This window comes from Neophocaena asiaeorientalis, unplaced genomic scaffold (genome assembly GCF_003031525.2).
Source record: "Neophocaena asiaeorientalis asiaeorientalis breed wild unplaced genomic scaffold, Neophocaena_asiaeorientalis_V1.1 scaffold571, whole genome shotgun sequence".
Classification (NCBI taxonomy): domain Eukaryota; kingdom Metazoa; phylum Chordata; class Mammalia; order Artiodactyla; family Phocoenidae; genus Neophocaena; species Neophocaena asiaeorientalis.
In genome coordinates this window covers 2,440,269-2,464,814 of record NW_020175669.1, presented here as the reverse complement: position 1 = coordinate 2,464,814, position 24,546 = coordinate 2,440,269, and the positions used below count along the sequence as shown (strand labels likewise).

The following is a 24,546-nucleotide window of genomic DNA, read 5'->3' as shown; positions in this document are numbered from 1 at the left end:
TACCAAATGCCATTTACAGTTTGGCTCCAACAACATGTATAAAAGGAAAGCGCTTTGAAAGAAAATAGAGGACTCTTGCTTGTTTCTCTTCGTTGTTGTCGTGGTTTAGGGTAATCATACAGTTGCAGGGGATTGGTGGGTTTGGATTGCTGGGTTTTTCTGTTGAACTTCATGCAAGTCATGCTAAGGAACCCTTCCATCCCACCCCTTCCCCGAATAAAATAAAATTTTTAAAAAATGAAAAGAAGGAAAACAAATCCTCTACAGTCAGTTACCATTTGGCCGTAGAAAAGCTACGTCCGTCCTAGTACAAGGCCTGGGCCACTCGGACTCGTCCGGCAAACCTGCATGGCGTGAATTTACTCTGTCCGAGGGTGAGGAGGGGCTGCAGGTCCACCCAGATGCTTAATAGCCACCAGTGTCCTGGGCCAAGCCGCCTGGTCAAGTCACTCTCACAGCCTCTGTCGGCATATACTTAGCAATGACAGGGCTTTCTTTGCAAAGATCTGTATGTAAAGAATACAATTAACACTTGAGCTTCTCTTCTTGGCTTTCCCATCCCGCTTGGTACTTAGTTTTTACGGAAGGAGGAGGACAGACAGAACAGCCGCATGCAGAGGCAGGCAGATTCTTCTCCAGCTGGCTTGGTTCTCCCATGCAGTGAGCCAGCCTAGCACGCCTCTTTCTCTCCCTCCTGGGGGAACGGGTTAAGCTCCTAACTCTTCTCTACCCTGCACATGGCTTACGGCCTGGAATCATCCTGAGAAAGGCAAGTCCTCGGCGGCTGTCATGACTCCATGAGAGCGGGGCCGGGTTGATGCTGGTGGGGGCACTTCACCCTTGGTACCTCTGTGGGACTGCGGAGTGGGTACCACCTGTGGACAGTGGTTGCCACTGGACTCCCTGGCCACTACAGGCTGCTTCTGTCCCACACAGCCTGGGCTTCTGGAAGCCCAGTAAAGAGTCTCTCCTGTCTGCTCTTTTAGGCCACACAGATTAATCCAACATTCAAGATGAAGGAGACAGGCAGCCCACGAGACCTTACCGGGCAGAGCACAGCCACTGGGAATGGTCTACCTGCCATCCCCTGAAACCCCCTGGGCTGCCCAGTTCCTGGCTTTCTAGAGCCTCCACTTGGGAAAAAGCCAGTTGTGAAGGGGAGCATCAGGCCTATCCATGGAAGGCCAAGGATGGGGCCCGCCCCCGGGGCCAGCAGCCCCCTTGCCATGCAGCACCATGCGGGGGGTGGTATGCCACACTGGGGTCCAAGGGACCTCCAGGCCAGGCGAGGAAGCAGGGACCAGCCTGGATCGGGTGAGCACACTAAGCACCAGTGACCAGAAGGACTTCCCCCGTCTCCCTGTGGGCTGCCTCTCCTCTTCCGGGTTTGCCCTTTATTCTGAGTTCTATGCTTTCTCCTTGCATATTGTTGAACCATTTCAAACACTGGAGCAGTTGTGAATGGCCACCGGCTACACCAACTGTTGCTCTAAAAAACCAACTATCTGGCCCAGCCTGCTCACCCCGGTCAGCATGCACCCCGTGTGAGCCTGTGAGCTGCTTCCCCACATGCATGAGCCGCCCAGCCAGTCCGCTGTGCCGAGGATGGCTTCCTCTGCCTTCCAGGCCCTGGCCAGTGCCTGGAGCATGGAGCTAAGGTGCGCTGGGCCCCCACCCCAAGCCTCTCCGCAGCCCATGCTCAAGCGCTAGTGGAAGCCTTTTCCCCAGGGGGTCAGCCTAAGATAAGGGTCCGATCCAAGGAGACTTTGAGCAGAGACCGCCACGGGGCTCAGCCTTCACCAACCACAAGGGGGCGCTGACCACACCCAGGGCCATGGCTGACGGGCGCTGGGGACAGAAGGGGTTGCACAGAGTCCTCCGTAACCACCTTCTCTTGGCAAGTTCTCTGTCTGCCACTAGCAGTATTCTGACTGGCACATACCTTACCTCTGCAAGGACACTGGCCTCACCTCCAAGCCCTGAAGCTACCTTTCTCTTCATGCCTCCCCTCCCACTGGTCTGTGGATTCTCTTTAAAGGATGCCACTTTCAGAACATGGATCTTGGTTGGCTAAGCCCACAGGGTCCTGGTCAGACCAGGCCCACCCCGTCGCCCTCCTCAACCAAGGGACAGGGGAGATCACTTTACTTTTGGGGTCTGACCTGCCATCTGCCAGAGCAGCCTGGGGGAGTTGAGGCTCCTCCCACATCCCCGGGTACCCCTCTGCCTTGGGGGCTGTAGTTGTCCAGCCTGTCCCCAAGTCCCTTCCTACCTCTCAGCTCAGTTCCAACCCACAGCTGCCTGGACCTCCGGTTCTCTCCGCCAGCCTGCCATCCCACTTACAACATTGGGACTCAGACCTCCGGGGGCCGACCCTGGGGCTCCTTGCCCCCCTCAGTGTGCCTGCCGGCCCCTCAGCGCCCCTTGCCCGCCGCCCCGCCCACCCATCTGCAGGGGTGCCAGGCAGCCTCCTCTACATACCCTTTCTCACTCCTCCACCAGGTGGGCACGCGTACTCCCCGGTTGATAAGAGGAAGCAGGGTCCGTATCTCTCGCGGGTGCCCGAGCGCGTAAAGGGCAGGCCCTCATCGGGAGTGAGGGCCTGGTCTATGTGGGGGCAGTCTTCGTTCGCCAGCGCGGCCTTCGCCACCTCCCCATTCAGTTTGGAATCTTCAAACATATAAGCAGAAGCTATTGAGACACTGAAAACTGTTTAGTGGGGGAGGGGGGGGAACAGGCCAGAAGTAGGGCATCGGCAAAGGGCAGCCGGTAACTGAGGATGGAAAAGCGAGCAGGCCATGGAGGGAGGCACAAGGCTGGGGGTCCCCGGCTCATTCAGGCAGGCCTTGGGCTGCCCATAGTGCTGGGGAGGAGGGTTCCTGGGTTTGCTCAAAGTTTGCAAAAAGATGAGTTGGTGATGGGCCCAGCAAGCGCAGTGCTGGGGGCCGGGCCCCAGGTCCAAGGCGGGGCCGATGAGACAGGATGGTGTGGATGCAGTCATGGGTAGAGGGCCAGACACAGAGCTCAGGGAGAAGACAGACAGACACGCAGAAACACTCCTACTCAGAGAGGCAGCCTTTTCTGACCCCTCCGCTGCCAACCAGAGCCCTGCTGCCTCCCATCCACATCCAAGCTGGCTGCTCAGGCATCCCTGGCCCCATCCAGACCCCGTCGATCGGCTCTACACCAGGCCCCATTCGGATCCCCTCTGGTCACTCGCTTCACACAGTCCCCCTCCACACCCTATCTGATCACTCAATCCCCCCATATGGACCCAATCTGGTTACTCTGTATGCTCCATCCCCCATACAGACTAGGCCTGGTCACACAGTCTCCTGGTCCCCCATGCAGACCCAGTATGACCACTCAATCTGCTCCATCCCCACACAGACTTAAGCTGGTCACTCAGTCCACTCTGATCGCCACACAGACCAAGCCAGTGTCTTCCACCCCGCTCTGCCCCAAGCAATCCTAGTCAGCTTGCACAGGCGCAACAGGAATGTAGGCATGAGGCAGTGACAGCGGCCAGGATTTGGGAGGGGCTCCCATTCCTCTGTCTCCTCTCTGGCAGCATCCCCCGCAAAGCAGAGCAAATGGATGTGTAAAGACAACAGTGGCTGATGGACTCGGGTGGGAAAGACGAGTCTTGGCCTCTGCAGTAGCCTGAGAAGGAACCTGGGAGGAAGTTTGGGGCACATTTGGTGAGGGTGAAGCGTGGCCAGAGCAGGGAGCTCTCCCTCTCCCAAGTCCAGGAGCAGTGCCGTGATAGCCTCTGGAGCTGGCAGAGGTAGCTCCGTCGGCCTCTGTCCCCGCCCATCACTCTCGGGGACTGAGCCTGCCCCACGCTCTCTGCTCTCTAAGCAGACTCTTCCTGGCCAAGGTGGCGCCGACTCGGTCTCCAGGGTGGGCACTGTGGTTTCCTCAAATACTTCCTCTAGGGTGACAGCCTCAAGGGAAGACAGACCCCACAGGGGCATGACCACACGGGGAGGCCCTCTGAAAGACTAAAGAGGGGCAAAAAGCTGGAGACAGTCTCCACCCGATTTGACCCTCTTCCATGACCCTGTTCACATCATGTAACTACACGCAGAAGTGATCCTTCTCCGTGTGCACACACTCAGCGTGCCCGCGGGTGGGATCACGGCCCGTGTACATATCATGTCACTACAAAGAGGCAGGCAGTCAAAAGAGAAATGGACCAATCAGGTTTATTCGTAAAGCAAATCCAAGAAAAAAAAAAATCCCATCATAATTTTGGAACTTAAAAAAAAAGTCTGTCGTACAAGATGGCAAAGCATTTCACGTACAGTGTGTTTCTTGACAAATCCCAGGGGCTTCACTCCCCAATTTACTCTGAACCAGAAAGGCCAGTTACCAAGGTAATTCTGATACCACGTGACTGGGGCTGGGGCCTCTCTGGGGTCTGGGGGCTGCCTAGCACTTGGGGTGTGTCTGAGGGCACACACGTGTGCGCACAGACAAGCCCGGTTCTGCCTCCCAGTCTGGCTGTCCCGTCTTCCCTCCCAAGGGTCTCTGGGGAGAGGGCAGGGAAGTTTAAGGGAGGAGGTTGTAGATGAGGGGGCAGAAGTTGGGGCCCACAGCACCCTGCACACAGTTTCCTCAAGGGGAAAACAGCGAGTCCTACCAGGCAGCGTCTCCGTCTGGGAGGGGAGCCAGGACTTGCTGTCTCTCTACTGGCCATCGTCTGTCAGTGGAGGTATCTATAGCCTGCAGGGCTTACCCAGGGGTGGGTCAGAGGTAGGTGGTGGAGCCTGAGACCCCTCATCTGACTCTGCCCCCCAGCACTGTGCCCCTGGAGCAGCCAGCTCCCACAGCATTTAGAGGACCCAAAGTTGAGGCTGGTTTCCTGCAGGGGTCCAGCCAGGGGGCAGCCATCAGGGATCCCTGGGTGGATGTGAACTGGACACCCTTCCCTCCCTGGAAGGCCTTTGAGAAGGGGCTGTGCCTGGGGCTGCTAGTGGGCGGAGCGTTTATGTCCCTCTCTGTGAAGGAGCCAGCCTCCCTGGGCTGCTGGCTAATCCGCAGTTTGGTGAGCTCTCGGAAACTGGGAACGTTCTCCCTCCCCAGCTCCAGAGGGGGGCTGGAAGAGAGACCACCCAGGGGGGCCAGCTCTCCAAACCCGGGAAAGCCGTGGAAAAGGCCAGAGGTGCCAGCCCACCCAAGACTCCCCACCCTCCGGCCCCCACCCCGTCCTTTAGATGAGATGGCCACCAGGCCCCTCGGCTCCCAGCTGCTCCCCAGGAGGCTGGGAGCCCTGCCTCCCCTGGCCCAGGGCCCCTTGGCCCCCACTAGACCCGAGGGCCTGTGATGATGAAATGGCAGCATGGGCAGCATCTCACGAAGATGGTTTCCAGGCTTTGAAATGGGCTGAGAGATGAGCGTCCGCGAGAGGGTCATTTTTTTTTAAACTTTGGAGCAAGGAGAACCCGATGTCCGGCCCTGAGCCAGCACGCTGGCTTCACGCAGGGCTGGGGCGGGGTGGGAGGGGTGGCTGGGAATTTCCTCGGGTTTAGCCCCGAGGGGGCTGCCCAGCCTGGGGCTCAGGGAAAAAGTCCCAGGCTAACTGGGGACAGTCTGTGAGAGACACGAGCAGAGTACAGTCACGAGAACCGGCACAAGTCATGCAACAAAACGAGGAGAGAGAGAGAAAAACATGATTAGTGGAGAGAGAGAAAGAGAGAGCATGTGAACAACACAGAAAAGAACACCCAGGCCTGGCCCTCAGAGCCCCTCATTTCTCCGCTCCTTCCCCCTCCGCCTGCCTGGGGGCCACACCGACCCCACTCAGGGCTCCCGCTGCCCACCCTGGCCCTGCCTCTGAGCAGAAACTCGGTCAGCCCGCTTGGAGGGGCCCTGCCCACACCCTTCCTGGTCACTGTTGTCCCAATCCCCGCCACCTCCCCTGCCCTGGGGGCTACACCACTCCTGGCCCAGGAGGGGAGGGGTGGAGGGCTGGGGCCAGGGGCGCTTTGGACTCGGCAGGCAGCTCAGGGCAGAACCCAGAGGCTGCAGTGGTAGCTCCCAGGGGGCCCAGGCAGGGGCTTTTCGGGACCTCACTGCTGCTCTATGTGCTCATGGGCAGGAAGGGGGGCCTGGCCACCACCCATCCCCCGTGCCAGCCCCCTCGCTGCTCACCTATGGTGGGACCCTGCAGCCCCAGACGCAGCACCCCAGAGGACCAACCCACATCACAGAAGCAGGAATGGACGAGACACATGTGAATGCACATGGCAGGACAGAGGGAGCACTCCGAACTGCCCAGAGGAGGTGGTCTGGGCCCCCGACTGCAGATGGGGGAGGGACCCCCCTTCTGGGAGAGGAGCAACTCCTCCTGGGCTGTCAGTCCCAGGCAGTCCCTGACCATAGGGGCGCCCTCCTGGCATCCTCCCGTGAGGCCCTACAACCCCTGCCAAGACAAATCCCCTGAACAGACGCCATGCCAGCCATGGTACAGAGGAGACCAGATCATCCCTCACAGACACACAGACCTGAGGTTTCAGGAGAGACCAAGAGGTGGAGGTGAGGGGAGGGTGCTGCTGACATGACTGGGATGGCTTGCCTGAGTCCCAAGGGTCTAGCCCTGGAGGTAGGGGGTGCCCTTAGAGCCCAGCACGTTGCACTTGGCCCCAACCCAGGTTCTAAAAGTGGAATTGGAGAAGCCCAGCCCTTGCTGAGGCCACTTGACTGCCCTTGGGTGTGGAATGAGACTGGAAAGGCCCGGGGGGGCTGCATCTCACCTCTCCATTCCTGTAGGGTCCGGTCTCCCCCACATTTGCCTTCCTCACCTCTGGCCTCCCCCACACTCACTCACCGACTCACCCAAACCCCACGCCCACCTAGGACCATAGCTGCAAGCAGGAAAGGAGGCAAATGGGAAGGGACTCAGGGGTGCCGGGTTGAGGAGACACCCCCTAAGGACCACACACCCTCTTGGTGATAGATAACCTGGGTCTCACACACCAGCTTTCAGAGGGAGGAGTGTTCTGGTGAGGTATGAGGCTCAGAGGGGTCTGGGATCTCAAGACAGCACCCTCAGGAGCGTGAGAACTTGGAAAGGGGGCGGGGCAGAGTTTGGGGATGGGAGGGAGAAAGGTAGGTGGAGTTGGGCATCTGGGCTCCAGAGGGCAGGCTCGGAAGGGCCCCAAGTACCTCCTCAGCCATAGAGACCGTGCAAGCCAGGACACTCTGGATCCCTGAGACCTGGGGCTGCAGCGAGGAGGTTCCCAGGAGCAGGGCTGCCACGGCTGTGGGGCCCAGGGCCTCCAACAGGAGTGCACAGGCTTTACAGGCCTGCTGCGGCATGGCAAGAGGGCTTGTGTCCTGTGACTAGCTGGTGTACCTGCCAGCACGCACGCATCTGCACTCCGCGTGTGTGTGCATGTATGTATGTATGTGTGTGCGTGCATGCACGCCCTCAGCACATGGAGAATACTGGCATTGTCTGGGAGTACTGAAGAATTTGCGCCTGACTGGAGTGAATGAGGGATCCTTGACAGGTGGGCCCGGGGCACCCATATTTGAGGCACCGATCCCGAAAGATTCAGCGTTGGGAGGATGTGAAAGAGGGCCAAGGAGCGCCATGGTGATGCCACTCAGGCTGAGCTCTTCCTGCTGGGGCCTGGAGTGAAGCTGGGGGGCTAGGCTCACCCAGACCCTCCCCTAGGGCCCCAGGAATTTTCCTTGCCATGATGGTGGCTCCTGAGGTCGAACAGAAGGGCTATAGCTAACCCAAAGCAGGAGCGGGGGCAGGGGCTTTCCTCGGCCCATGCCTGCCTTGCTAAGCAGGAGCCACACCTTGGCTGGGGAGTCCAGCCCGCCCCCGCTGCCAGGTCCCCCTGTTCCAGCCTCTGAGACCCCTGCCCAGTCCCTGGCCCAGCCCAGAACACTAGCCACGTTCCTCTCAGGTGCCTACAGCAGTCCCAGGGAGTGGGGAGGGGTATGGGGCCAGGCGAAGGGGCTGGAAAGTTCCCACGGACAGAGAAGTGGGCCTTGGGGGTACTGCTCTGGGCAGCGTAGCTGTGGGATGAAGCCAGATCAGGAGTAGGATGGGGGTGGGGGCCATCGGGGGAGAGTCAATCACCCATTGGGGGAGGCCACCCAGGCCAGGGGGCACTTGCTCCTCTAGGGCTGAGCTAGCCTACAGCCCCCCTGCCTGCCCTGGGCACAGGGGTGTCTTCTGTAGACTAAACGCCACCTATCACTGACTCAGCCTTCCTCGCCCCGGCACTCCTTCTTAGCTCGGTGTTGTCATTCTTCTCTGGGTCGTTCATTGCCTTCAAATCCCTGTGTCCACAGAATAAGTCGATGGTATTCCATGGGTAGAGGTAGACTATGGGCTTTATATCTTCGGACCAGAGCCCCATGATCAACTTTATGTGCTATGTGCAGGTTCTCATAAAACTGAGATAGTCCCATAACGAACCACTAGCCATGGAATATTAGAATATATCCCACGGTGACTAGTATTGTTTCATGGACCCCTCCCCCCCCCGACCCCCACTGAATTCACGGGAAAGTGGTCGTACACTGGTTGGGATGTCGTGTATTGCTGCTGCAGTCCCTACCGCCGGAAACGGGGAGAACTCTGGGTGGGAGGTTGTTTGCTGGTCTGTAGCGCTTTCATCTAAGCTGCCGGGTGGTGGCCCCCTCTAGTCCTTCGCTCACCAGCCGCTCCCATCAGAAGGCCACCGGAAACTCCCACTTGACCATCAACCCAAACAGACAACGTGAAAGCTAGAGTCACTCCAACAGGTTCCTAAAGATAAACGCTAAACTCTAGAGTGGTGGTGGAAGATGAGTTGGTTCCGCATGCTGTGGGGTAAGTAAGCTTGTTACGTACGGAGGGCAAGAGGCGAGTCTCCCAGGACGCGCCTGGAGCTAGGCAGCCGGCATCAGAGCAGGAATGCTACTCAGCTATGGAGACAGGCTCTGGCGGGGGTGAGAATCCTTGCTGCTGCCTTTGCAGGGACCCTCCTGCCAGATCCCATGCACCATCTGTGCCACACACGCACGGCCTGAAGGGAGCCGTGTAAAGACCAAATCAGCAGCTGTCTGGCATTTCCGAATCACACCCGCCCCCGCCCTGCCCCGACACTGGGTCAGTGGCCTGAGTCAGCGACTCATACTCCACTCCTGCCCACCAAGCAGCAGTGCCCCCGGGGCTCCTGCCAAGAGAGTCCTCAGCAACCTCGCGGGCCATGTCATCTCTTCAGAACCCCACGAGACCAGCATGTTAACCTCCTTACGGGGGGCCACCAGTGAGGTTCTAGCAGGCTCTTGCCTCGTGAATTCGGCTGCCCAGCATCTCCCTGGGCCCCCAGACTCCACACCTCGAGACTGAGCGCAGGGTCCAGGGTCACCCATGGAACTAAGGAAGCAGTCTGACTGAATCTGGAATCATCGCTACAGGGGGCGGAGGTGAAAGGTCAGATCGACATGCCTCTAAGAGGTTTCCTACCTGCTCTGTTAATTTCTAAAATTTCTTCCTGGGCCAGCGGGCATGTGTCACTCTGAGTACTGTGGTGTGGAGAGTTTACGACAGATTTACAATAATTGGGAGATCCCAGCTGCGGTGGCCGTGGAATATGCTTCTTTTTTTTCTTTGGTAGTTTCTGCTTAGCCATGGCTAAGGAGTAATACATCCCGAAATTGTTCACAATGACGGGCACGGGCATGGCGATGGTCAGCACACCCGCCAGCGCACACAGCGCTCCCACCAACATGCCGGACCACGTCTGCGGGTACATGTCTCCGTAGCCCAGCGTCGTCATGGTGACCACGGCCCACCAGAAGCCAATGGGGATGTTCTTAAAGTGGGTGTGCTCACTGGCACTGGGGTCATTGGGCTGCGCCCCTATCCTCTCGGCATAGTAGATCATGGTGGCGAAAATCAGGACGCCCAGAGCCAGGAAGATGATGAGCAGTAAGAACTCATTGGTACTGGCGCGGAGAGTGTGGCCCAGGACGCGCAGGCCCACGAAGTGGCGGGTCAGCTTGAAGATGCGCAGGATACGCACGAAGCGGACGACACGCAGGAAGCCCAGCACGTCCTTGGCCGCCTTAGAGGACAGGCCGCTCAGGCCCACCTCCAGGTAGAAGGGCAGAATGGCCACAAAGTCAATGATGTTGAGCGAGTTCTTGATGAACTCCACCTTGTTGGGGCAGAAGACCACGCGCATGAGGAACTCGAAGGTGAACCAGACCACGCAGACGCCCTCGATGTAGGTGAGGAAGGCCTCTGTCTCCGCTTCCCGGTAGTAGCGCACTTGCGTGCCGTTCCGAACGTTCTCGATCTCTGTCTTGTTCACGATGGGGTTGAAGCGCTCGTGGGTCTCCAGGCAGAAGGTGGTGATGGAGACCAGGATGAAGAAGAGGGAGGCAAAGGCCACATACTGTGGAGGAGAAACACACAGTGTCAGAGGGGAGGCCCTCCCCCCAGAGCAAAGAGACCCCGGGTGCCTCTGGGCTGGGTCCAGTCAGGGGCTGGGCTGTGGAAGATGCCTACAGGATGCCCCTCGTGACGTAGGCCAGGCTGACAGGCCACCTTTCCCTCTTCAGAGCACGGAGCATGGGGTTAGGAGGCTCGGGGGTTAAGAGGTTGTGGCAGAGATTGCTCTGTTTTCACAAATGCCTCTCCTTTCCTCCTGGATGCACGGCTAGACCATATCTCCCAGCCTCCCTCAGGGCTGGGTGGGGTCACGTGACTGCGCTCAGGCCAGCGGACAGTGCGCTAAGGCCGGGCCTGGCTCACAAAACCTCCTGCTCAACCTTCCGTGCCTTCTTTCTTCCCCCAACTTCCAGTCAAATGCTGAAGCCCCAGGAAGCCAGCAGGGCCACCAGAAGGAAGCAGCCTGGGTCCCTGAAAAGAAAGACAGCCACTAAATACATGGGTGGGAAATAAACTTCTACTGTCTTAAGGCACTGTGATCTGGAGGTGATTTATTAAAGCATTTACTCCCCCCCACGCCAACTAATAAAAGTGACCTAGGTGGCGGAGGCAGAGGTTGGCAAAGAAAGGAGAAGGAGGAGCTATGGTGGAGGCAGGCCCCTCAGAGGCCACGTCTCCCATCTTTCTTTCGTCCCTGCGCTAGTCTATTCACTCTCTTTTTTGTGGATCTGTACCTCATTCATGTGGTCTCTTCATGTTCTATCCTATGCGGAATTGCAAAAGATATATCTGCCCCAGGGCCTTGCACACCTCTTTTACCCACTTCTCTCTATCATCCCAGGAACTCACACCACCATCCTGGAAGTGAGTTCCCCATCTTGGAGATACTGAAATAGAGGCTGAGTGGTCATTTGTCAGAGATAGTGTGTTGCAGGTTCAGGCATCAGGAGAAGAATTGGACCAGGGGTCCTCAAAGGCACCATAAACCATAGGATCTGCTTCTCTCCTACTGCTGCCTGCCAGCCCCAGGGTAGGGATGTGGGTGGGAGGGAAGAAGAAGCTGCTGGGGCGCTAGCCTTTCCAAACATATGTGGGCGCTTGCTTCTTCCAGACCCCCTCCCTGGTGAGAAGGAGATGGCCAGGTTAACCCAGCCTGTCCAGAACCACCTGCTCTGGCCCTGAGCCCCTTGAGAAAGGTTCAGAAGACTCTTTGGTTTGGTTTGGTGGCCCCAGCTGATGACCCCCTGGGCTTCTCTGGCCCCCAGCAGACATGGGTACCCGAGGAAAGAGAGTCAAGCAGCTATCTGAGCTTCAAACCCTCCTACTCAGACTGAATTCCAGGCAAGGGCGCTTCTTACAGCCTCCAGTCGAGGTCCCTGGAACACTAACCCCTGGCCAGGGGTTCTCCTCCAGGGGCCCAGCTGGTCATGTTCCCACTGCTCCCCTCTCCTCTGGACCCCCCTTCGCCCAGCCTGTCAAGACAGACCATGGTCAGTGCAAGGCCCTCTCCCTGGAGGCAGCTCTGGGCTATAGTCTAGAATGGGTGGCAAGTTCATTCTCCAGAGCTGCCTTCATAGAAAACTTCAAGGAGTGCCAAGGCCCCACCCTGTATCTGCCACAAGAGGCAGCCATGCTGCTTCTAGCAATTTCTTTAGTTTGTACTGATGCACCTCCCCACCTGGTGGTGGCCCTGTCTGGGCTGACCATGGCCATGGGACCTGGCACCCAACCTGGCACAGATCCAGAAAACAAGAACTACGTTGACCTTCCAAGACACATTTCGGGTTGGGGGAAGGGGAGAGAAAAGGGGAAGAGACAAAGTCAGCATCAGCATTTTAGAATGTCAGAGTAAGAGCAGCCTTTAGAGGTTATCTGGTCCAAGACACTACATGCTACAGATGGGAAGTCTGGGGCCCAGAAACAGGAAGTGATCTGCCCAAGCCACTCATTATGGCATGCTAATACTCCTGGTTTAGAGCATCGTGCAGTTTTCAGAACCTTTGTCCTAGATAGACTACTATCAAGTGTGACCCGTATGCATCCTTCCATCCATCATTCCATCCTTCCTTCTTCCCTTTCCTCCTTCCTTCCTTTCTCCCTCCCTTCCACCCACTCATCTTTCCTTCCTTCTATCCTCTCTCCCTCCTTTTTATCCACACATCCATTCATCCTTCTTTCCTCCCTCCCCCTATTCCTTCCTTTCTTTGTTCCTCCCTCCTTCCTCTCCCTCTCTTCCATCCATCATGCATTCATTCATTCATCCCTTCCTCCTTCTCTTCTTTCTTCTTTCCTTCCTTCCTTCCTTCCTTCCTTCTTTCCACCTACCCATCCATCCATCCATCCATCCATCCATCCATCCATCCTTTCTTCCTTCCATTCCTCACCAGGCACCAGGTTATGCCCAGCACAGAGTGGAATAAGACCTCAGCCCAACCCCCAGGGAGGCCCCTGCACAGCTGAAGGTAAAGGACACACACAGAGACAAGTACAATGCAGTGGACTGAAAAGGTGAGCCCCCTCAGCCCTGTGATGCAGGTGGGGTTTGGACAAGGTGAGGCAGGGACTTAAACTGGGTCTTCTGACTCCAGAAACAGCTCTTTAAGGATCCAGATAGTGCTGACCTGGGACACCACAGAGGTAGACCAGGAAAGCAAAGTGGAAGCAACTGGAAGAGGTCACCAGCTCTGATCCAGGTTTATTCAGCTCCAGCGCTCTTTCCATCACCAGTTGTCAAAGCTCTTGGAGCTAAGAACACATCCCCAAATGCTGGGTATTTGGCCCTAGATTCCCTCTGGAGGGCCCCGTCTTAGAGCTTGGAATTCACAGCCCAGGTTCCCAAGGGGTGGGTCACATTGCTCCCCTGGCCTTTTTGAGAGAGGGGAGGAAGAGACACACTGTGAGTGTCTAAGGGATGCCAAGAGGCAGGGTCCGCTGTGCCCCTGGGCTCCTGATCCTGGCCAGTGGTGTAAGGCAGGAGGCACTGCCCCTCCCCCTGCCCCATCAGCCATGGCATCCGCTTCCCCAACCATCCCACAGCTATCCTCCTCTGTCCGCTCGACTCACGTGGGACTCTCTCTCAATGGGGCCACTGCCATCAAAGCCAGCATGTTGTAGGCTTCAATCTCGGCCACGCCCAGTACAGTACAGCCTCCACCCAGCTACCAGAGGGGGCAACCGCTGGAATCCCAGCTCACTGTCTGCCACCTGGCCATGCTGCCCACAGAGAAAAGCCCTGACTCCTCAGCCTGGCACATGAGGCTCCCTGTGCCCTGGCCTCATCGACTTCCCAGGGTCCCCTCCCTGCTGCACACAACATTCTTGCCACATGCAGCTGTCTGCTATATCTGACCGCCCCCCACCCCATCTCCATGTCTTTGCACTGCTGTTCCTGCCTCCAGGGTGTTCCTGCCGATCTCCGTATGGAAAAACCCATCCGTCCATCGGTGCCCCACTAAGTAGTCCTTCTCCTGGGACACCTTTCCCGGTGAGACTTCCGTCTTGGCAGCTGGGGCCCTTAGGAGGCAGCAAATGCAGGGACCACCCCTCCCCAACAAGGAATGTCTAAATCCCCCTCCAGTGAGGCAGTGAGCCTGTCTCCGACTCATACTTGTTAGTGCTTGCGGAGTCTCACGGGAACAGCTCAGAGAGGGCACTGATGTCCCCGGAGCCTTCTCCCTCCCTCCCAGGTGCCCCCAAAGGCCCTCAGAGCTCTCGTCCCATTTGCTCCTCTCACAGGACAGGTTCTGATGGGAAAACTGAGGCCCAGAAAGAGGTCAGGTCTTCTAAAATTAGGGTAGACAAAATCCTTGGTTCTCAGCCAGCAATGGCCATCCCGTCTAGATTCTTTCCTCTCTGGGCCCCAGTGACCTAGGAGTGGGGCTGGGGGGTGGGCAGCAGCAGCCAGGCCTAGAGCCAGACACCAGGACTTCTTCCCCAGGGGAGCCGGGGAGGTGGTAGCCAGGCCTCCTACCCGGCCTGGGCCTCCTGGGTGCCTTCCTGGACTCCGCAGCCCGTGCACCTGGTCCTTTGTCACAGGCAGGGCCCCAGCAACATCTGGGTCCAAGTGGGCCCTTAGGGGGGCTGTGAAGGAAGGTGCCCCTGGCTTGCTCAGACTGCCACAGTCTCCTAAGCCCAGTGACTAGCAGGTCAGCCCCAGCGCATCAAAGCCAAAGCAAGAGCCCGCAGCCAGGTGAGTCCCCAGCGCCCTCCTGTCCATCCTCAGGGAAGCTGAGCCAGGAAGGAGAAAGGAGAAGCTGTCAAGGCTGAGGACCTACTGTGCGCCTTTAATCCTCCCACAGACCTGGTGAGACAGGTGGTCGTACCCCATTGCGCCAAAAAGGAAACCCAAGTACAGAGAGGTTCAGGGACTAAACCAAGGTTTAAGGCTGGTGATGAAACTGAGGCTTGAATGCAAGTGGATCTGGCTCCACAATCTAAGCTCTGTCCACCACCAGAGGTACCAAAGCTCTCGGGGGCTAACAACACAGCTCTGCACAATGGAGAGCCAGCCCTAATTATACGTGGATGGCTCCATCTTGGAGGTTGGCACCCACAGCTTGGACTCCCTGAGGGCAGGTTATGTCTGTCCCCAGTGACGGAGAGAGCCAGGGTACTTGGATCCACAGGCTGGATCCCAGGCACACCTGAAATGGTCTTGGGCCTCATTGCCCAAGGCTTGCTAGCACCTGGGGCAACGGCAGCCCCAGGGCCGGGGAGGCTGCCCCGTTCTGCTCAGGGAGGCAATGCCGACAGCAGCCCTGGATGGCTCAGCCTGCATGCCTACCTGGCCCACCTCTTGGCAAGACCCAGAGAGGACAGGCTGAGAGATGACCACAACTAGTTCGGGGAGATCAGCCAGAGGGAGGGGGTGGGTGCACAGGCACGGGAATGGGGAGTTCCCGGGATCAGCTCATGCTGACGGGGAGGGAACCTCTGCCTGGCGGGCCCAGGTAGCAAGCCTTGGAAGCCGTTTCTGCAGTCACCCTGGGCTGTCACTCTCAGGACTGTAGGGGCTGCAGTCAAGGGCCGGGGGCTGCACCCCATGTGAGCTGTCTGCCTTCCAATCGCCAGTCACCCAGAGGACAGTCACCCACAGACACGCACAGCTACCCAGAGCACGTGCCTCACCTGTCACCTAAGTACCCACCCTGTGGTGCATGACCGCACATGCACAGAAGACACAGGGACGCACGGACCGTACTGAAACATACCACTGCCCACCAAGCGTGAGCACCCAGGCGCTGTACCACGAGGCGCGCAGCCCCATAGCTCCCCCTCGCAGCCTGTGCGTATGCACTCGGAGCACAAGGACGGTCACCACACGGCGCACCTCCTACAAACACCCCAGACCCCAGGCATTGCCGCACAGCGGGCCCCTCCCCTGCCCACCTCACCCCCGCTGGGTGGGACTGACTCGGTGTCTGTCTCTCCCGCAGGACGGCAGCCCCAGCTCGTCTCGCCTCAGCCTCCTCAGCCTTCCCTGATGCCCTCACCTGTCTCCCTGCCCAGACAGTGCCAGCTCCTGGATCTCCCATCTCTACACCTGCCTGTCACCCACCGGCTTCCTGATGTGCTGCCACCTGCCGGACCCCGTCCCCTTCCCTCAGCCCACCACAGCAGCAGCGCCCCACACCCAGGGCCCAGGCCAGCTGGGAGGCCAGCCCTCCTGGGCTTCTAGTCTAATGGGGGCACAAAGGGAGCTTGGCCCAGCAGCCCAGGGCCAACTGTCACCCAGCCTGGCCACACCTCAGAGGCCACCCTGTGAAATTGCAAGACAACGCAGGCAAGATAGCCTGACGGTGCAGCATAACCCCAAACTGGTAGTGTGGCTTTTCTTTCTTTCTTTCTTTCTTTTTTTTTTCTCCAGAATCAAACTGTGAGAGACCCACCAATTGTGTTCTAGAAAGAGGTAGCCATGGCAACAGAGCGAAGCATCCCATTTCTATGGTAACCGGGGTGGTGAGGCTGTTGGCTGTAAAGTCAGACAAACCTACTAACGATCTGTTGACTTAAGAAGATATTTTATAAATCACCAAGTTATTTTTACCATAACCCCACCCCTGAAACCATAAATCAGAAAGGCAATTTACTGTCTATTAAAATGACCAATATGTGCTATGACTTTCATTATAAATTATTTATGCCACAGTCATCTTTAGAAAATTGTGCTTGTCTTTTGGAACTGTTCAGGGGTTCACCGCGGGGATCTGTGTTCTTGCAGTTTGGCGTTCCAGGAGCAAGGTGATGGCTGTAATGTGGTGCAGGGACCAACATTCTGGTCTGGCGGCTCACTCGCTGCATGACCTTGGCAGGCCACCTCCCCTCTCTGGGCCTCAGTTTCGTCATTGGTACACTGAGGGCTGGACTTGGTCCCTTCTGAGGATTCTGAGACCGGCTGAGGCTGTAGGCAATGGGGCTCATCAGGGGAGCCCTGGCTCATGTCCAGGCCCCAAGCCCCTAGAGGCTTCAGGTCAGTTTTTCTGCCTAATTAAGTCTGCCCAGCGGGGGTGTACAGCGTTTGAGTTAATCCATGCAGAGTCAGTGATGCAGAGCAGGAGGGATGGCCAATTGGCCTAAATAAATTGTCAGTCGAGTTGAGTTTGGAAACTGAATTAGACTCGTGTGGACTTCCTTGGGCTGGGCATGCTGAGCACATCATAGCTTATGGGGGGGCAGGAGGGGTCTTTGGGGTCCAGTCCCATTTTGGTCTGTTGCTAAATGCCTCCGCGTGAACCCCCAGAGGCCTGGCTGTGTCCTGAGCAATCTGTCCAGCATCCAGGTCTCCACCCCATTCCTTCACACTAATCGTCCCCTTTTGGCACGCAGCTCAGGGAGCAGCAGGTGGGAGGTGCTTCCCATGGTGTGGAGGGTGTGAGCGGGAGTGTGTGAAAGTGTGTGCAGAGAACATGCCGTGTAGAAGGTCTGTGTGCTGGGAGGGGAGTGTGGGGGAGGGGAGAGGTGGTGTGTAAATGTGGAGTAGCTGTGTACATGGTGAAGGTGTGTCACCTGACTCTAGGCATGTGCCAGAGGCTCATGTAAGCGGTCACTGTGTGTGATGTATGTGGTTCATATAGGTGGTAGAAGTGTGTTTGTGTGTGCGTAAGGACATGCATGGGGTGTGATGTGTGTGTATAAGGACGTGTGGTGTGATGTGTGTATAAGGACATGTGTGGTGTGATGTGTGTATAAGGACATGTATGGGGTGTGATGTATGTGTATAAGGACATGTATGGGGTGTGATGTGTGTGTGCATAAGGACATGCATGGGGTGTGATGTGTGTGTATAAGGACATGTGTGGTGTGATGTGTGTATAAGGACATGTATGGGGCATGATGGTGTGTGTGTATAGGGACATGCCTGGGTGTAATGTGTGTGTGTGTGTATAGGGACATGTATAGGGTGGGGTGTGTGTGTGTGTGTGTGTGTGTGTGTGTATGTGCATCTCCTAGGAGAATCAGGGTCTGACTGGGCACTCTGGACATGTGTTCTCTGAGTTAAGACCATGACCCTTGTCCATGCCAGAGATGGTCCCTCACACACTAGCCGAGGCGGGTGGTGCCCCTTCCCTGGGACTGTCTCAGACTGAGAGAAAAAGGGTAGACAGGGTGGAGGTGGGCTAAAGGCCACTGCACCAGCCCAGGGAAGGCCACAGGGAGGCAGGGCTGTGCCCAGATGGGAATCCCCTCATCCTACTGCACTACCCCCTCAGTCCCGGGTGCTGTAGCCTGGGTAGTGGGGGAACCAAGGGCAGGAAAGGCCATGCCCAGGCCTCAGGGAGCCCAGACTTTTCCAGTGGGACAACAACCCCCTTCACTGAATTCATTCTCTGGATTCCAGACCCAGGTCATATCCAAAAAGGGCTGCGTCAACAGCTAGGCTGGCAACTTTTGAGGTGGCAGAGGTTCTGTGTTGCTTTCATTCCAAGATGCACATTTTGGAAATGAAAATGTCATAAAATATACACAGCCTTAAAATAGTATATCTTCTCATATCCCCAACATGCTGTTATTTAGCTCATGGCATAGTTGAATTGATGGTACTTTGGACTTAGAGAAACAGTCATTAGAAACCCAGAGCAGCAAGACAGAGGGGCCCTCAGAGGTTCTTTATCCAAAAGCCGCCCCTTGTGGCCAGAATGGGGAAATGGAGGCAGAGCCTCCCACCCAAGGTCATGGAGCTTGCAGGGTGGAGCAGGGGTGAGAGTCAGGTTCTCCTGAAACGTCAGTTCTGGGCTTTCATCATGGTGGCCTCTGAGCCTTTGCTCATTTAACACACGCTCCCAGGCCTCTCTGTTCTCCAGGTCCCGCCTGCCTTCTAGATCCTGGGTCAAAAGCAGCACGAGTCTGTCTGTCAAAGGAGGCAGCAGCTGGAGCAGAAATGGCTGGACCTTGAGGTCTGACCAGCCTGGGTTTGGGGCCCAGCTCGGCTGGTGACCTTGGACATCGCCCCTTTCTGAGCCTTCATTCCTGGACAGGGAAGGGGTGAATAACATTCCCTGCCTCCCGGCTGGTTGTGATGACGGGATGAAACAACACAGAGAAAGTAAGAAGGAGGTGCTTGTACGCGTTGCTTCCATCCCTACAAACTGGCCACCTCTCGCCTCAGTGGGCCCTCCCACCCGGCCCTCTCCCATCGCAATAGCACCTTCCGCATCAGAGCACCTCAGATGTAAAAAAAGCCAGGATCTTAGAGTCACGGAACTGCTGAGCTGGAGGCACCCGGGAGACTGAGGCGGACACGCCCCTGCGTCACAAAAGAACACGACTGTCCTTCACAGAGCAACCCCGTGCACACGCTCAGCCATGTGGCACGAGTGAGGCCGAGGCCACGCTTCTGTGCAGGCCTGGCCGAGCAGCACGGTGACCAGTCTGCCCCTCCGAGGGCCAGTCCTGGTCCCTGAGGACAAGGGGAAGGGTGTTTCCTGAGGGATGGCCCCTGAGGGACCCAGTGGGATGGGGTCAGAGGAGAAGTCTCTGGATTTAACAACAAGGAGAACGTGGCGGGGGGCCTAATCCAACGCCCTGGAAGGAACGGGGAAATGGAGGCAGAGCCTCCAGAGTAAGAGGCCCTCCCTGGGGGAGTTTGGTGGGGCACGAAGGAGGCGGGAGCGGGCAGAGGCCAGTGTGCTGGGGGAGCACCGCGGAGTGGGCATGCAGATGCAGGGCCCTTGGCCACACCCAGAGTTGTGGGTGGGACCAGACATTTACCTTTAATTTGTGTCCTCAGGCGTTCTGAGGCCGCCAGCCCCATCCTGGCACGTGGGATCCATGAAGCCAGATAAGACCCAACTGCCTGGCAGCTCTGATACATAACGGACCTCGTCAGCCTGAGACCACATTTAGGGCCTGGGAAACAGGCGGCAAAGGCAGAAGGAGAAGAGTCCTGGGCTTGATTTCAGAGACCTGAGTTCAAATCCCAGCTCTGCCACTGGCGGTGTGACTGCAGGCAAGTCACTATTTGGAGACTCAATCCCATCATTCTTAAAATGTGGACAATAATAGGAATAATAACACAGTCCGGGAAGTAAGGCACTATTGAAGGGCCTGGGGGAGCCAGGTGTCTAGGGCTTCCCCAGATCCAGGGCGGAATTCTAGGGCAGGAAGAAACCCCAAGACTGCCAGTTCCTTTGCTCACTGGTATTCCAGGAGCTGGGCCAAGGCTTCCCTCCACAAAAATCCAAACACAGCATTTTGGGTTTTTTTCCACCCAAATCGTTGGGGGTAGGAGAGTGACTGCAAGGGGCAGCAGCAACAGCTAAAGGGAGAAATGTGTCTAACCTCAGGGTTTTTTCCCCTAATTTTTTCTGCTCTTGTTGTGACCACTTGCCTGCAAACAGCAAACCAGGAGCAAATGACAGCTTCGTGAGAGCCAACAGCACAGCCCGCAGAGCCTGTTTCCCGGGGCCGTGCACCCAGGGGTCCCAGACCCCGCACTGCAGTCTCCAGCTGGCGAGGGCCACGCTGCCCAGGGCGAGGGTGACGTAACATGCCCACTTCCATGGGGTCTTCCACGTGACCCCCGGCCTTCGTGCTGGGAGGAAATGAGGCTTGATGGGAAAGGACACCCAAGGTCACGCGATGAGCTCCGGGCTTTCCGGCCTTACTCCAGCGACAAGAGGGAGGCTGATAACAGCAGCTGCGTGGTCTCGAGCAGCCCTGCTTCCTGGGCTCTCTGTGCATCGTCTCATTTAAACTTCACACCAGCCCAGGGCGGTAAGTTCTGCTGTTACCACTGCTTTTCAGACAAGTCTGAGGTTTAGAGAAGAGAAGATTCTTGCCCAAGGTCTCAGAGGTTCTCAGTGGCAGGATCGGTCCTACTTCAAAGCCCTGCATTTCAGGCCTCCCCCAGGCCCCTTAGGCAGCCAGGCAGGATGTCCCCAGTGCAAGTCGGCTTGGCTGTGCCCCGTGAGATGGACATGCCTGCTCCAGCTTCGTTTCGACTTTAGCCAGCCACAAGGCTGGGTGCCTTAGGAGCGTGGTCCCACAGGCCAGGAAGGCTGGGTGTCAGGGTCCCAGGAGGGGCCATCAGGAACCAACTTCCCACCCACTCCTGTGACCTGAGACTCCCTTCTGGAAAATAGATAGTGAACACCCTCTCCCATTAGCATCTGAAACTCGGAGAAATACCAGTATTCCACACAGGAAATTCCTCTTCTAGTTTAGGACTTCGAACTGTGTCAACTGTTTCCTGACATGCTTGTCTACTTTTCTATGGTAAACGATGACTTATGGAACCCTTCATATTTCCTCTTTCGCTCTGACTGCTAGGGAGCTCAGTTAAATTTAATGCTCAGTTCCAGACCAATCTTTTACCTGGCTTTGGGGTATCACTATTTCTTCTCTTCATTATACGAGTCTTATTTTTTCTTTTATCTTCTTCTTTATTTCTAAGGAGTCTGTTGTATGTGTATCTCATGGGCCTCAAACATCTTTGTGCCACAGATTGGAGTAAGAAATACGCGACTGAGACTCCCAGATGAGGAAGTGAGTAGGAAGGCGGGGGCAGTTCAATAATCCCCTCTGGAGTAACCCTGAGCAGACGTCTCTTCAGGTGACCGCCAGCGATGGGGAGCTCCCGAGGCCACATTCTGTCTTTGGACAGCACTCCAGACATGCATTTCTTTCATGTTTAAGACAACCTCCCTGCCTCTTTCTCCCAGTGATCCCAGTTCTGCCCTCTGGGGTCACCAGGACACACCTACTCCCCTTTCTCCCTCTGACGGCCCTGCCCACACCTGCAGATGGGCCTCGGGACCCACCCTCAGCCATCCCTCCTGTGCACCAGGCTTCCGCCAGCTTCCGTCCACACTCCTTTTCTTGGGCCAGCTCCCCGGGCTGTTTCAGAGCCTGGTTTTGTTAAGCACTCACTGTGCGTGGCCACATGGATGGCACACTTTGCCCTTTTCAATGCTCACAACCACCTCAGTAGCGGGAATATTTGTCTCTGTTGAGCCTCACTGACCTCTGCTATAAAGTAATAATGACGACTGTTGCAAACATGATCTCATTTATCTTTAAAAACCTCCCCAAGGGAAGTGTCATTAACTCCACTTTGCAGATGAGAAAACTGAGGTTCAGAGTGGTTAAGACGTGTGCAAAAAAAACCCAAACCCCGCACAGTTCGGAAGTGATGAGTAGAATTTGAAACCAGGTCTCTCTGACTCTAAAACCAGCACACTCCAGGGCTTCCACTTACAAATCTCTTTCACGTCCATACACACACACACACACACACACACACACACACACCAGCTGAGCCATCAGCCAGACAGCTTTGATTGCCCCCATTTGGCAGATGAGAAAACTGAGGCTCCAAGCTCCATGAAGTGTCCACTAGGAATCCACTGGGAAATTTCCCCCCAGTGCCCACTTATGTTTTAGCATCGAGTCAAGGGTCCCGACTCCCCATAGGGTGTGCATGTGTGTGTATATATATGTGTGTGTGTGTGTGTGCGTGTGTGTGTGTGTGTGTTGGGGGGAGAGGAATAAAAAGATGACCCCAAGAGGAAGAGATCAGGGAGGGCAGTGGACACAACCCAGGTGGGACCACAGCTAACTGCCCACCTGTGCTCCCTCCAACAAAGATTTATGCCTTATCCCAGGCCTGTGCTGGGCACTGGGTACAGAATGAGCAAAAACAGCCACAGTTCCTAGCAGGGGAGACTGACATTTATCAGATAACCAGACAAGCAAATACATACCTGTATGAGGGACGAGGGCTTTGAGGGGAATGCACACGGCATTCGATGGGCCTTTAACAAGTATTGGGGTTGGAGTGGCTCCCACGAGGAAGTGACAAGTGTACAGAGGTTGGAAAGATGGGTAAAAGTCACTAGGGAAATGCAGGGTGCAAGGAAGAGCATTCTAGGCAGAAAGAATGGGAAAAATTCCCGGTCCTCACGTTCCTTGACCATCAGCAGCATCTGAGACAGCTGATCACTCCCTCCTTTTTGTTACACTTTCTAGGGCCCTGCAGTCTCTTGATTTTCCTCCCACCTCACTGGCTGTTCCTTCTTGATGTCCTGTGCCATCTTGTCCCCAGCCTCTAACTCTTGGGGTGCCCCAGAGTGCAGTCCTTGGGCCTCGTCTCCATCTATACTCATTCCCTTATCGATTTACCCAGTCTGAAGGCTTAAATACTATCACCTATTCAAACAGCATTGACTGCACACTCCCAGATATTTATCTGCAGTCCAGCACTTCTCCTGAACTCAGGATTCCATCATCCAGCTCCCTTGCGTCTCTGTGGTGGAGGTCTACTAGCCGCCTCTCCAACTCAGCACGTCAACTGAGCGCCTGTACCACCTCCACCGCTGGCAGCTTTCTCCATCACATGAGATGGCAACCCTATCCTCCCAGACATTCTTGCCAAAAACTCTGGAGTCATCCTTGACACTGCTCTTTCTGTCACACCTCACAGTTAATTATAAGGAAATCCTCTTGGCTCAGATTGAAATAAATCCAGAATCTGACCACTTCCCAGCACCACTATTACCACCCCGTCCCAGGCATCATCAGCTCCCCCTAGATTACACTAAGAGCATCTTTTTTTTTTTTTTTTTTTGCTAAGAGCATCTTAACTGGTCTCTCGGCTTCCAATATTCCTGGTGCTCTAGGACTGTTTTCAACACAGCAGCCAGGTGATCCTTTCAAAATGTAAATCTGATCGTGCCATTTCTCTCCTCAAAACCCTGCACTGGGTCCCCATTTCTCTCGGAGGAAAAGCCAAGGTCCATGCAACGCCCTGCAGGTCCCCACGTGATCAGGTCCTCCATTCCCCTCCGAGCTCCTCTCCTATCACTGTCCCCCTTCACATGTTCCAGCCACACCGCCTCCTCAGACACGATCCTTAAACACATCAGACACATGCCCGCCTTAGGGCCCTCACACCGCCTGTTCCCTCTGCCCGGCGCCCCCTTCCCCGCATCCTCATGGCTCATTCCCTCGCCGTCTCACGAGGCCCGCTCTGACCCTTCTAAAATCTCAGCCAGCGCCCCGCACTAACTGGATTTTCCTTCCTCTGCTTTCCCCCATTAGGCACGTACCATCTCTGAACACTAACTTTTCCACAGCTTTATGGAGGTATAACTTATATACAATATACATATACCTTTTATATACAACCTATACAGTAACATTCACCCATTCTAAGTATCCAGTTAGACGACGCTGGCACGTCACACCCTCCAGTTTTCTTATTTTCATCTCTGTTGTTTGTCTCTCTCTGACCTTAGCGTGTAAGGTCCATGAGGTGGCTGGATCTGAGGACCAGGACCGGCCCCGCCTTCTCGCTCAGCCATACTGCCCCCCCTCCAACTAGTCGGGGAAGAGGGGCCCCTTCCCCGGGAACCAGGAGCACAGCTAAGCAAGAACACAGCTGCCCATCCTGTGTGTCTGCTTGTCTCAACCCATCCACCTACATGATGGGTACCACAAAGTTTACTCCCGCAGCCTCCTTAGGAAGCGACCCCTCCTCCGATGTCTACTTTCCCTCGCCTGCACGGGCAGAGCACACTGACTCACCGATACCACATCTGCCTCTACCCTGCGATGCGCACAATTGTTGATTTCAGACCCATGTTTACACCAGCACTGGCCACACTTACAGCAGATGTGTGGCCACCCTGGGAAAAGGATAA

At 56.3% G+C, this 24,546-nt stretch overlaps 1 protein-coding gene across 2 annotated transcripts in view; it reads right to left on the bottom strand.

Moving 5' to 3' along the window:
* Positions 1 to 441: 441 nt before the first annotated feature.
* KCNC1 (potassium voltage-gated channel subfamily C member 1) overlaps positions 442 to 24,546 on the bottom strand; it is a 42,140-nt gene continuing 18,035 nt past the window's right edge. Inside the window, exons 2-4 of one of the 2 annotated variants that reach the window (XM_024731607.1) lie at positions 9,479 to 10,412; positions 2,482 to 2,670; positions 442 to 506 (exon numbers count right to left, since the gene is read on the bottom strand). In XM_024731607.1, the coding sequence (XP_024587375.1) occupies positions 442 to 506; positions 2,482 to 2,670; positions 9,479 to 10,412 (1,188 nt within the window). Of the gene's footprint in view, positions 507 to 2,481; positions 2,671 to 8,547; positions 10,413 to 24,546 lie in introns of those variants that run through there. The other variant, XM_024731608.1, reaches the window with a different exon arrangement.